The sequence below is a fragment of the Etheostoma cragini genome, chromosome 1, assembly GCF_013103735.1.
Source record: "Etheostoma cragini isolate CJK2018 chromosome 1, CSU_Ecrag_1.0, whole genome shotgun sequence".
Classification (NCBI taxonomy): Eukaryota; Metazoa; Chordata; class Actinopteri; order Perciformes; family Percidae; genus Etheostoma; species Etheostoma cragini.
In genome coordinates this window covers 27,070,466-27,084,710 of record NC_048407.1, presented here as the reverse complement: position 1 = coordinate 27,084,710, position 14,245 = coordinate 27,070,466, and the positions used below count along the sequence as shown (strand labels likewise).

Here is a 14,245-nt window from a genome sequence, read left to right as displayed (position 1 = left end):
TGAAAATAAAGGCCTAAAAATGCCCCAAAAATCATCTTTAAAAACAAAATACACAAAGTCCAGTTAAAACCTAAAGAAACATTTATTTTCCATTACAAACTTGTATTTATCAAGCAGAAATGATCCAGCTTCATGTTTATTTACTGGCAGTCCTGGCTGTACACCACCCCCACCTGCCTGCGAATCTCATCCTCCACCTCAGCCAGCAGAAGAGAGTCCGCATGGGAGATAACTGAACTCTCTTTCAGCCCTACATGGGAAAGATCAGTGTCAGAACAGGTACAGTGTACTGCTCAGTCTGCATGTAGGACCAAAGTGAATGGCCATTAACATGTCAGTGTTTCTGATGCCACCTTGTGTTGAAAGTGTATTTGTGAAAATTCAAAAACACAAATTAGTCATTACCGACCGATTACTGCTTGTTATTTTGTTAACATGTAAATGCATTCTTGTAGTGATATAGTTACACACTAAAATATAGTGTATGTACCTTTAAGCAAACACCGTCGAACCTCCTCTGCTTCGTAACGCATCCCTGTACTGTTGAGGAAGTTGAGAGGCAAATAGGGTTCTGGCACTGGGTACTCAGTCACCTTCCCATTCACCACCAATGATGTTGGGCACCACATATGGGCAGGGATCTAAAAAAACATCAATGGCAGACTTATGATTATGATGGAGGATAGTGTGTGCAGTGAAAATACTTCTTTGTACATAACACCCATCTAACTATACAATTTCCCTCTTTCAGTGCTTAACCCTTGACCTTGGTTTACTTACTAACCTTTCCTTTTATATTCAACAAGCAAATGTACACAGTGCAAACTGGTTCTGCATTTCAGACTTTTGGAAATTATATTTGAAGCAGCCCGGCTGTGATGACCTACCCTGATAGTGCCCTTAGTACCACAAATAATGGCGTCATTGGGCAGCTGTATACGTGAAGAGCTGGTAAACACTGCCATCCTGTTGTTGGAGAACTTCAGAGTGACAACTACAGTCTCATCCACCCCTGCAATAACATACAGAAATGTGATTTACATTTGATGAAATGATAAAACAAAACGTGAAGTTAGTGACATACATTAAAAAAATAAAAAAATGCAACATAATGTCTTCCATGTATCCTCTGCAAACAAAATGTCAGTTGATTCCACTGTGCTTTATATTGAAGAAGAATGCCATTTAGAACAAGACAAGACTGCAGGGCGTGATTAAGTGTCTGGATATCAAACCTTCATGTTTATTGTGCCAGTTGACACATAGGAGGTGAAGTCTTATCAGACACGAACACAATTCTCAATTCACAGACAGGAGGATCATAAAAACTGTTATCACATGAGAAGCTGCACGCAAATGTATACGACTGAGGTCAATGGGTAACTATCCTGGAACTGTCAACCTGTGTTACGCGTAAAGAGAAAGCAGAAGAGAGGCGGATTACCTGACAATTACAACCTGCTTCTGAATGTACTATAGACCAATATCACCCATATCATGTGAACAAAGACTGTTGGGTTTGTTAGTTTTTTTTCCACGACACATCCCCACATGTTCATGAAGTGAGCTTCAGAAATTACCTGTTTCCTGGCACGTCCCCATGGCCTGGATGCACTCTGGCTTCTCTCCATTATACACCATGCATATGAACTGCAAGCAGTAGATGCCAATATCTAGCATCGTGCCTCCGCCAAGCTCCTTCTGTGTCGTTCTTGGCAAGTGCATCAACGGCACCCCGAAGTCCGATTTCACCATCTTGACCTCTCCCACCTCCCCCTGGGCCAGCAGGCGTCTGATCTCCACTGAGGCTGGAAAGAATCGGGTCCAGACAGCCTAGAGCAAGGGGCAGGAGGCATTTCGTACCATTACATGTTATGTCCTTGGTGTTTTTTTATCCAGGTGTTGACTTACACTACAGTTCAAACATTACAGCTTCACTTCATTTTCAAGGTCTCGTAACTATGCCTTTTTATGATATTTTATATATTTACACATATAAATAAATTTAAAAGATACAATATATAATTTGCAAGCGAAATGTGAAGTATTTCCTTAAAAAAAAAAGGCATTCTCCAGGCAGCATATTACAGGAAATAATAATGTCAATGTAATCTTTATACAATTAGTTTGTGTTTATCAATATTTTTACACACATCAAGAAAACTGAACTTTTGTCAACTGAAATATTTCCCCTCTGTCGCTCCAAAACGGATGTAAAAATATCACACTTTGTAGTCTACCGTTATTTCCCCAGGTTCACCAAAACGGACGTAGAAGCATATTAACCATTCACTGCACGTGATCACCAGTAACATATTACACTTGCTCGGCTAGTCTATCAGAACAGAAAAAGCATGGCCAAATACACTTTTCTTGCTTAAACTGCTTTTTCCGGTAAAAGTGTAACCCCACCCCCATAACCATCAGAAAAACAAGCACATAAAGTAAAAAAATGGCTCATTGACAATCAGAGCTGTCAACATTTCTTGTCGTCTACCTGCTATTGCTGCCCCGTTGGCTTCTTGCTTTGTGTGTGTACATGTGTTCATGTCTTTGTCTGATGCTTGTCTGATTGTTGGTCAGCTATGTTTCCAGTGTATATTTAACTTAACTGTTGTTATATTTAACTTTACTAGTAGTACTTTTGCCCAATGTATGATATATTGTAATTGTTATGGTGTTATGTGTACTTTTACTTCTTAGAGTAACTTGTTACGATCTGTCTAGGGACTGCAGATGAAAAATAGCCTTTTGGCTAACTCTGGCGTATTGACAGAAATGTCCATTAATATGCACCGTCCCTGTATTAAATAAACAAATAAATCGTTTGCTAGCTACTCTCAGTGCATATAAAATGCCTAAAGCGAAGCGGTCAAAAGTGTGGCTGTATTTCACAGCCAAGGATTCCGACATCGCCAAATGCAACTAATGTTTCAAAACGATTATGTGCAAAGAGGGAAACGACATACTTATTATATATTTACGTACTATAAAACGTAAATATATTGTTGAATTTAATCTTCACTTTAAAAAAAAAAAAACGCTATGAAAGAGCCTTTCTTTGATGTCAGTTTTCAAAGAATCGGTTTTGGAATCAGAATCTTAAAAATCCAAGCGATACCCAATGCTGCAATCATTCTGCAGACACTTTCTGTAACAAGCAAAGAATAAAGTAAACTTTTAACTCAGTGATTTTACAGGGGACAAATGGAGAAGAAGAAATAAAAGCTCTGAAGAGGACATTCTTTTTACTTTTTGGTCTGCTCCATCCCTACCTCCATGAGGAAGACGTCATTCTTCTTGGCAGAGGCCAGGATCTCCTTCACCTCCTTGGTGTTCATGGCCAGCGGCTTCTCACACAGCACATTCTTCTTGGCGTTGGTAAAGAGCAGACAAGTGACCCGATGGTAAGGGTGGATAACTCCAACATACACCACATCTGCACTCACATAAACACACAAACCAGAGAGTAACAGTAAAATAGCAAAAGGTATTCAGCTGTGGTTCAAACTAAACTGGAAATGATTTGAGATTTAACATATGGTTAAGGATTGCTGTTTTGTAAAGTTTTAGCTCACTCTGAAGGGTCCTGAAACAGCAAATTGCTTAGATGTGGTGCTCAAAGATATTCAAATAATAAATGCAAAGAGACATCTGTCAGTCTAATCTGATCCATGTCTGACAGAAACAAACCTATGTCTGGATCCTTGGCCAGCTCCTCATAGCTGCCGTATGCGCGGGAGATGCTGTGCTTCTTAGCAAACCCCTGTGCATCTTCCAATGTGCGAGCTGCCACAGCCACCAACTGTGAATACAGTAACAGCGTAGTATTTAATACACACAGTGCTTCTGTTCCAACTTAATGAAAGGCCCAACGTTACAATCTAACTTGTTGCAGGAATAGGGAGTAAGTGTTATCATATTACATTTTTATTTTTATTCGTTACTCAAATACTTAATTGAATGCTAGAATTGGGCTTTCCCCAGTGTTTGGTGGATGTAAATTTACCAGAATGGCAAAATAAATTCTTACAGTTTCTCTCATAATATTCATCTTAACGTCTCAATCAATGTGTGAAACGTACCGTAATACTTATATATAGAGGGCAACGAAAGTGTAGACGCCCATTTAGTGGGGAGTTTACGGTAAAGAAAAAAAGTGTGCCAAAGTGTTCGAAATGCTGCAAACTGCTTGACTGTCTACGATATAAACTCACTTGTGCCGTGACTGTGGCATTTAGCCCGTTAAGGCGCCAGGTTGAATAAAACATAACAACAGGACCTCATTGTAACAGTGTGAACTTCAGATAGTCAGAAACAATACAGCCTGCACGGAACGAGAAGCCTCGCCGAGTTCTAAAGAGACGTGTTGCATTTGAAACCCGAGATGTTTCTGTGTGTACGCATACTCAGATACCTGATGGTCTTCAGAAGGAAGAGTTTTCAGGGCCACAGTGAAGTCATGACTGATCCTTCCAGCGCTACAGATTCCCCACCTGGTTGCCATATTGGACAGGAAACGGACGGAGATTGAGTGCAGTTGCTGTAGCAGTCCTCTTCCAGAAGGTGGAGACACAGCATCATTTTTTAAGTGTGTGACGTTGCACAAAAATACCATAATGGTGATCTGAACAAAAACGACGTCCAGATAGAGCTCATAACAGCAGAATAGGCAAACTACTTTTTAATGCTGTTGTCTCTTCTTTCTTCCCTGCCTTTACTCAGATGGTCACTTTTTTGTATTGTTTTTTTTTTTACATGAAAAGTACTTGTTTTTATTTATTTTTAAGCTAACAGTTTAGCTTGAATTTGATTGTGTGATTCGGTGGGGAAACAAAGGTAATTTCCTACCTGTTAATCTTGTAGCTAAATCCTGCTCCGGTCTCAGGGTTCAGTCAATTAGTAATCAGAATCTCAGATGTTAATGTTTGAATCCTTTTTATTACATCGAATATCCAGAGACAAAGTTACCTGGATCAAGCTATCACAGCTCTCCCCTTCCTTTGTTTGGCTCTTCGACTCTTGCACCTGGTCTTATTCACTAAAGGGTGGGGTCTCTAGGTCACAAAATAAGCAAACGACCACATCACACATTTGTTTGTGTGCTTATTTCGTTATCTTTTCAGTTGGATTGTGACTGAAAGTTTATTACCCTCAGTTCATGACTTGCAGAGCAAAAGATTACTGGACTGTAAAAGTGGGACTGAAACTAGTTCAGGAAGCGTCGCTAACAATCAATTCTGCTTCCGACACATATAGGAGAGGCTGGATTATAACGGAATGTACCAGAACATCCCATGCTATAGAACAGAGCATTGCAAAACAACTTAATGCATGAACAACAAACTCAATGCATGACCAACACATCTTCATTTATGCTGAAACAATTCCTCTGCCCTTCAGCTCAAATGTATAATGCAAATCACACACAATGTTTAAGCACAAATAACATTTTAAATTCCAACATTAACCAGCAGCTGGTTGCATTTTCAAGTTATGTTTGTGTCCCAATGCATTTCCTGGTCCGCTAAGAAACTAACGTTAACGCTATCTGTGGCAGTAAACTTAAGCCTGGTCTAGCTAGCGGAAACGTTCACCTTAGGCATGTAATGTGTAGGGAATCTTGTTGTGGAGCTAAAACAAAGGGACACACTACCATGCTCATTTACAACAAGACAGTTACCCCAAGCTACCAAGAATAAGGTTAAACCAGTTAGTAGTTACCATTAGAACAGGTGACTTGGGGATGTTGTCACTTCCAGGGCTAACGTTAGCTAGCATATCAGCTCCAGAATTGAGGGCAACTTTAAATCCACCACCTCGTTAATATTATCCATCACCTTGTTCTTAAATCGGTGCTTTCACCGCCTGCTCGGTGTTATTATAGTTGTACAAGTTTTCACTTGATTTTTTACTATAAATGTCTTGCCAATGTCCAACAAATTGAGCCAAAAAAGAGCCATATTCATAGACAGTAAAATTAAGTGTATACAATGACAGCTCTGTTTAACCAGAACTCGTATTATTGTTTTTTTTTCTATTTGTATGTATTTTAATTTTTAAATCTACTGTTTGCTGTTCATCTTTTAAATTATTCTACCCACCCCCATTTTTTTATGGTAAGAGCTGGCATGTACAAGGACATTTTTTCAGGCCTGCTATTTATCATTTTATTGCTTGAGGCTGAATGGTCCATTTATTTAACCTCTATTAAATGAGGAAATGTATTAGGTTAAACTTGTGGCACAGACACAGCACAACATGTATAGAAAGGTATATGCATGTTATTGTTTATAATTTCCTCAGAATTCTTTTTTCTGTTCCTAACTAAACATCTGCAGTATTCATTAAGCAAGAAAACAGGAGGCAACAAAATGTAACTGCATGGAAATATGCCATTTCCCACTACATCTTGTCTCAATGAGACACCCTCCAGTTTGTAGTAGTCCCATGAGCCCAAAAGGTTGGAGAACAAGTACTAAATGAGCCATGCTCTTTGCTGACTCATTAAAGCCTTGTTCTGTCCTAACCTTGAAAAGCAGAGTGCAACCTATTTTTGTATGGAGAACAGAGAGTATATTGGTAAAGGCTGCAGGAGTCAGACATGACAGAACACTTTCATTCAAATCATGTCCCACTCGAAGTCTCTTCTTTTCTCCTGCGGATTATATTGGAAATGAAACAAGGATTTCCCCAATTGGTCCTTTATTGGATTCATCAATCACACATCCCACAGTGACAGCTGGGTTTTCCTTCAAAGGACTAGGACTGATTACAGGACATGGTTGCTGTGTGTGTTTACATTGCGATGTATCTGGTTTAAGACCGTTTTAAACTGTCAGTGTTTGCTGTGTACTGTATCATAAGGACCTACAAGGTGTTACATGCACAGTTTAAAATATAAAATGAAAAAAGAGAAAATGAAAGAAACAAAGAGTAATATATGTACCCAAGATTTACATGTCCTAATAATATGCAGATTGTATCTTTAATTCAGTGGCAGCTCACTATGTTGTCTGAGTCACAGTTGTCTCAGTGATACTGTGCTTGGGCTTTCTCACACACTCCCATGAGTGATCTGCTAATACCAAAGATCCAAAGCCTGCCCCGACTAGCTCCCTCTGTTCCATTTGAGTAGGTTTTGGTCAGGTAAAACAGCCCGTCTTAGGAGTGATGTCCCTGTCTGTCCTTGTAGAAGGCAACTCCCACCTGTTTCCTGATTTCATCCATGATCTCTGTCAGTAAGACTCTGTCTGCCAGAGGCATCCGTGGGCTCTCCTTAAATCCTGCAGATGAAGAGGAGTTTAACAGAATAATCAGACTGAGTGAGAAACATGTCTGTTTATAACCACAGTTAAATTATGAGGATATCCACAATGAAGCAAACATTAAATCAAAGCAGGGATGTAAAGTCATGAAGGAGGCAAAACCAATAGGAGTGTACTACTGTATGAGCTAGAGGACATTCCAAGGACTGATAGCAGCATTGATTATGAGTCAATCTGATTAGTGCATTCATAGAAATTCTCATGAGAAGCTCCAGCAAGGCGATTGTTTCACTGAATTGCAGCGGCTTTCTTTCAAACTCACCATACCTTTGAAACGGTGGTTTTGGCAATTCCACCTCTTTGAAAACAAATACATATCTTTCCTTTTATCATCACCTACCTTTAATCAGAACCTGCTTCCCTTCCTTTGCCTCATAGCTAAGCCCGGGGCTGTTGGTGAAATTCAGAGGGAGGCAGGGAATGGGCAGCAGGTACCCGTATCTCGTCGTTGACCACGAGCGTGGTAGGGCGGAGCATGGGGCCAAAAACCTGGGAGAACAAAGAGGAAATGCATATTTGAATGATTCAATCACTTAACTCATAAATCATCAAATGCAGTGGATCCTTGTCTGAATACTTCAATTTAATTAAATGTGAAAGTAATTTCCAGTTAATTCAGTTTTTTGCACGTCTCAATCATTTCTTAATTAAGTAAAATGTTCCTGTGCATAGCATACTGTAATGGAGCCCTTGGTGCCGCTGATGACAGCATCGTTCGGAAGTAGAGCAGCAATTGGAAAGGCGCAAAAGGCCATTATGTTCCATTTAGTTCAGTTCACCTCATTTCAATACACTGCTTATCAGCACACTTTCACTAGGTCAAATTCTATTCAGCTTTACTGGCATGACCTGATAATAAATAGGTCACAAAAAAACGTTTTTTTCTTTTCTAGTTTTCAAATATATGTCACAAAGGTAGGTAAAGGATTAGAAAATGTGTCTTATGTATAGGATAGTGTTATGTGATGGTCTTACATTAAAGAATATCTGGCTGTGAGACATGCAGTTACATATTCCCCTGTCAGGTTTACTGAATTACTGTATTCTCCGGGGAGGATTTGGATTAGTCTGACATGTTAAAGATAAGTCTGGGATTTTCTGTGTGAAGAATTCTTCCCGAGGTGTTTACATGTTGGACAGTTCTTTAAAAAATGTGATTTTATAGATAAGTTTCTTCTACATCCCACTTGGGATTCCTATTTTCCTGCCGTTTCTTTATGGTTTCAATAGCCAGTGATCACTGATTCATGGTGTAGGTAGTACACTCCGATATCCAGCAGTAAGCACCACCCAGCTCCTTCTACACCGACCAGGGAATGTGGAGTTGAGGGGAGCCGAAGTAGGCCGGGGAAACAGCGGGACCAGATGGCCTAGAGTGACAGAGGAGACAACATAGCACTACTGCACAAGTAAACAGCTTGTGCTGGAGTTTCATCTGAGCTGCAGTTTATTACCACAGCTTTCCACTTCTCCCACCTCCTGTAAGTTCTGTGTCAGATGTGCTGGTCAAACATGACATTCTGTATTCCTGCACCATGAGTCATAAATATTCCCATTTTGTTTACTACTTTATTCTCCTGTTCTTAAAATATCTGCACTCCTGCGTTAATACAGCTGTTAACCTAAATTTCAAGGTGAATTTTAACAAACTGTTCCTAGACCAAAATGCCACCTGCTGCAATACTGTTTGTGACAGGTTAAAGCAATAGACAGACAATGTGCAAAATGTGCTTATTTGCTTTCTAACAAAGAGTTAGATGAGAAGAGTTAAGCACGCTAACAAGATATGGCTACTGTACCTATATTTTCATCTAATTCTTGCCAGGAAAGCAAATAACGCTAAGCCTACCTACCTACCGTACATGTCAAACAATTACATTAGGAGCAACATAAACAACATTTTTTGTCTGCATTTGATACATGTGCATTTCACAAGATATTAAAGGGAAGGATGTCTGTGTGTTATCTTCCTACGGAGGAGGATTAGGGCCACTGGTGAAAAATGTATGTGAGTTCTGACTTTTTTCTCAGAATTCTGCCTTTTTTTAAATTCTGAGATTAAAATCATAATTCTGATTTTTTTCTCAGAATTCTGACTTAATCTCAGAATTAAAAAAATGTCAGAAAGCTTAGAAAAAAGTCAGAACTCACATACATTTTTCACCAGTGGCCCTAATCCTCTTCCGTACCTTCTAGTTTTAATGTCTTAACACGCCTTCATTTTTTTGGTATGTTTCTACCAAACCTGCGCCTGAAATGACCCCTCCTGGCAGCAAGTAGCCCCTTGGCAAAGGTCTACTTGAATGACTAAATCCCTACAACCTTACCTCCATCAGAAAGACATTGTTTTTTTGGGATGCCACGACAAGTTCTTTCACTTGTCCAGAGTTCATAGCAAACAGTTTCTCGTACAAGACACTCTTCCCGGCCTTGAGGAACAGCAGACCGACACGCCAGTGCTCTGTGTAAAGCACTCTCAGTCTGTGAGGGCAAAGATGTCCAGGCTCAGCTTCAAACAGAAACATGCTATTACTTCTGCTTGTGCTGCCAGGGCGCTCACAGCTCTTAACCCACCGACGTCTGGGTCATTGGCCAGCTCCTCATAGCTGTCGTGAGCCTTGGGGAATACCTGAATACTAAGCATCTTGGCAAGCTCTTTGGCACACTCCAAACTCCTCCATGCAATGACAGCTATCTGTATAAAAGAGAGTAAACACACACACAAACGCATTCATCACAGTGTTGCTGTGGCAGCAGCTCTGTTCAGTGCAAGGGACACACCCTGTGTAGCAATAAAGACATATTGAGTTTGTTTGGATAGACTACCTGGTGATCTTCATGGCCCCGCTGAAGTCATGGCTGATCTTCCCTGCACCACAGAGTCCCCGTCGGGTTGCCATGTTCAATTGGATGGCAAATGAGCGGGATGGTGCTTTAGTAAGTAGCCTATCTAAGCTGCTGGCGAGTTGTAACCTTGGGAAAGGTTGCACTTTCAGAGGAAGCAGCGTACTTAACTGTCATGCCTTAAAGCCAGCGCCACTTCAGCGAGAAGGCTCCTGAATTTATATGCTGGGAGGCAGGATGTGTCACCTTCCTTCTGCCAAACATACACACACACACACACACACACACACACACACACACACACACATGCACACACATGCACACACATGCACACACACACACACACACACACACACACACACCCACACAGCTGTGTTGTTGCTGATACAGGCCTTTTCAATCTGGGCTGAAGTGGTTTGCACCAGTTGTCTCCAACAATCTGTAACAGGACTAGGACTCTGTGGTGCTCTCATCATTAAAACCTTGAAGGGGCAAAAAGTGCTCCCTTTGCCCACAGATCAGCACTCTTCACAGTATTACAGGTCAAGTATTGGAACGAGGAACTGCTTTGTTTCCCACTGAGAGAGGCACTGATTAGCCTTTGATGGTCTGATAGCTGCACAGAAGCCAATGAGTAAACCAGCCTCGTGGGGGTTGTAGGGATAAGTAGATATTCTGGGTTCACAGAATGCTCATGGTGCCCATGGCAGGGCAATTTAACTGGCCAGTAAACTGAGGCAGGATGACTATGGAAAAGCATCAGCTCAGTTGCCCTTGAGCTAAATAGTATCCGTTTAGACGGACAAGCGGTTGTGTAAACTTCCTGCCACACACAAAATGTGGTTGTTTTAAAGAGAAAAAAAGATTTTCACGTCAGAATAGTTGCATGTTTTGTTAATTATTCACATAATATTAAACAATTTTTTCGTCAGTTGAACTTATTGTAGGTACAGTACATACCCATTTAATGTTGCAATTAATAAGACCTACATTCTAGTCATTATCTTGTCCAGTAATTCCAGTCTTGATAATATGATTTTTTCCTCATTTCCTGCAGGTACTAGGTACTAAGGCGATACATGACATAGAGTCTGTGTCATCGACATTGTCATTATAAAAAAAAGAATTATGTCAATGTCTCTCATCGCTGGTTGCTATCCTTTTGTATTTCACTTTCAAATTAATTCTGGGAGCTGTGTGCCGTTGTCATAACAACAAGGTGCCAGCTGGGCAATTTGTATGCAAATAGCATTGGGCTGGGCCTGATATCCCTGCCTGTACCACAGGACCTGGTTGTCGTGGGAATGCCCAACTCCTCTGTGAGTAATTTTTTGTTCACTCTAAGCAATAAGGACAGAGCAGCATTATTCTGGTAGAGCTATGTGGTGTCATCACCACAGGTGTCAAGAAAAGAGGTAGACGTGTAAGGGAAAGGTGTAACCTCGCAGGGCGAGTGCAAATAGACTTTGAATTGGTGTGAAGCAATGAATTGGTTCTGTGCGTTCGACTTGATTGCCAGCAGATGGACACAGCACAGGCTCAGGTGGTCAGAGAAGGATGTTCTGGACAGGGTCGCTGAGCCAGGGAAGCCTACTTTTTAGCGGAGCCTGAAAACTCAAAATTTACAGGAGGTGAACAACCCTGTAAACCAATCTGTCCTCCAGGTTCCATGAAGATGTGGCTGCCGATTTGACATCACAGGGTGGAGTTTGGGGCCCTGGGTTTGAGGACGATGGTAAAGACGGGTCCAGAAAGCCAACGGTGACAAGCGGCGTCATTCAGAAACTTGGCATGTGGAAGGAAGCCACCGCCTTATTAATTCTGCACGGCCTGGATGATTGCCTTCCACTCCTATCACTTCTCACTGTCTTTATTTGATTAAGAATGCTTGCATCATCTCTTGTCTGTGTCCCTATTCCACCAGGACATGGAAGAATGGCATGCAATGGTTCACGTGACTGGTCAAAACAGTTTCCTAAGGGGGGTGGATCATCTTGCAATGTGAAGGTGGTTGATCACAGCAGACATTTATTTTCACACATTGTCACACAATTTCAAATTGCTGTCAAAAACAATCTACATCATTAAACTTGCCTGTGATTTCATGTTGCTGAACTCTTTTGAATTTGACGAAATTACTGAAGATGGTAAAAGCTACATTGTGGCTCTGTAACCCCAGTTACAATGTTACAGCTCAGTGTTTCATCAGCAACTTTAAGTTAATAGGAAATAGAGAGACTAGAGAGAGGCACCCTAATCTGATTGATGCGGATAAGTAGAGGATTCCCCCCCTCCTCCAGCTGTCAGTGTAAGTGAGAGCCGTCTTGCTGCTTTGTGGGGGGGGGGGACAGTATTGCGACCGTTATGGTAGCACCGTCACTCCTTCATCTCTGTCTCAAGGTCACTGCAGAGGAAGTGTGACAGGCTAGACAAGCGCCAGGAGGTACCAGCCATTTTGAGGGGAGGTTGGGAGCTTGATGATTCCAGGGAGGGAGAGGAAAGTGTGCAGCGAGGGGTAATAAGTCATTTTGCCAATGCTACAGCTTGATCTGATGTGTTGGCCGGGTTATTTATTTCTATTAGAAAAAGTGGGATGGATAGTGGGAGGGAGACTGAGTTGCGCAAGCAGAAATGGGAGCCTTTGAGCAGGCCAGTATTGTGCTGGTCCTTTGAGAGTCCTATCTTTGTCTGCAGCATGCACACACTGGGAGGCTGAGCTGTGGAGCAGGCTGGACCAGAGCTGACTTAGCAGCCCTTCATCTGGATGTCAGTGCTGATAGCGAGGGAAGTAGGATGTTAACAGAGTACAGTTGAACATTGAGCTATTACATTGAGTAAGTGTTTTTTTCCATTTTGACCCACTCACCATGTGTTTCCATCCCATGTTTTTTTTCAGCCAAATCCACCATGGTGTGCCATATTTGGCTGAAAACACAAAGAGACACATTAGGCAACATGTCAGCAGGCTGGTTATTATACGGTTGATAGTTTTATTCTAATCAGTATTGTACAAGTAAGTCCCTGATTGCCTGTTAAATCCAATTTTTGCACTGTTGATAGCACAGCACTGAATATTGCTTGTACCAACTGTACACACTGCTACTCATATGTCTGCAAGCAATGTGATATAATCCTCACATCTGTGAACCAACACACTCCAAGCACATTTTAAAGCTAGATTTAATTTGATGCAACACTAGCAACGTCTCATTGTGGTGTAATCTTTCCCACAAACCAAGTAATATCAGTTATTATTACTCTGACCAAAGTTGCAGGCAGAGGATAATTGGTTTACAAATGTGAGTTTTCACAATTACAAATGTGCTAAAATATGTCTCATCTTCTCTGTAATGTTTAAACCTTAATCAAGCTGAAAGAGATTTTTCAAACCAACAAAGAAAGCCCTTTGAAAAAAGGTTTTCCACCAGGGGTGAATGTTGATTTTTGTTTGAGTTATACACAAGGTGTCTAGTTTATCATTGCTATTGTTCCACTGGAGTGAGAACTATCTGTCTCCATTAACTTTAGCTGGAATCTCATAAACTTGGGACACACGCTGTCGCTGTCTCGTTTTTCTTACTGTAAATCTCTTATAAAAACACACATACAAAACCAAAAAGATGTGTCTCTATCACAGTCTATGCTCTCATCCAACATTGTAACGGCTGGCTGAGATTGTGTGAGGCGATATGGAGTCCATCCCAGAGCCTCTGCTGAGGTGAGAGTGGTAGACAAGCCAGCAGCCAAGACATGCCAGGGCCCAGACACCAACCTCTATTGCCCAGTTAATAATGTCCATTACGAAGTGTAGGTCCATCACCTCCATGGTGTTCCGCATAAGGCGAAGCAGGATCAGGGGTATGACATCTACATGTACAGATGGGATAATAAACTGCTGTATGGTTGACCTGGGATGTCAAACTGTGGTGCTGCTGTTAGGGATAATCAGAGCACAGAAAACACAGAGATGCTACATTTTATGTAATTGATAACAAGGAAGTAATTGAAATAAAGCAAAATGTCTTACCAAATCAGTTTTTAACAGCAACTCCCAAAAAATGTCGCAGAGCATT

General features: G+C 41.1%; 1 protein-coding gene and 1 pseudogene across 1 annotated transcript; both read right to left on the bottom strand.

Moving 5' to 3' along the window:
* Positions 1–63: 63 nt before the first annotated feature.
* Positions 64–4,869, bottom strand: dhdh.2 (dihydrodiol dehydrogenase, tandem duplicate 2). Its single transcript, XM_034868662.1, has 8 exons — positions 4,852–4,869; positions 4,418–4,556; positions 3,694–3,805; positions 3,276–3,439; positions 1,581–1,833; positions 888–1,012; positions 491–641; positions 64–250 (listed from the first exon to the last, which is right to left on the bottom strand). Exons 2-8 carry the CDS (start codon positions 4,505–4,507, stop codon positions 141–143), a joined length of 1,005 nt encoding a protein of 334 aa, XP_034724553.1. The 5' UTR covers positions 4,508–4,556; positions 4,852–4,869; the 3' UTR covers positions 64–140.
* Positions 4,870–6,694: 1,825 nt separating this feature from the next.
* On the bottom strand, positions 6,695–10,379 carry LOC117948396 (annotated as a pseudogene).
* Positions 10,380–14,245: the final 3,866 nt, after the last annotated feature.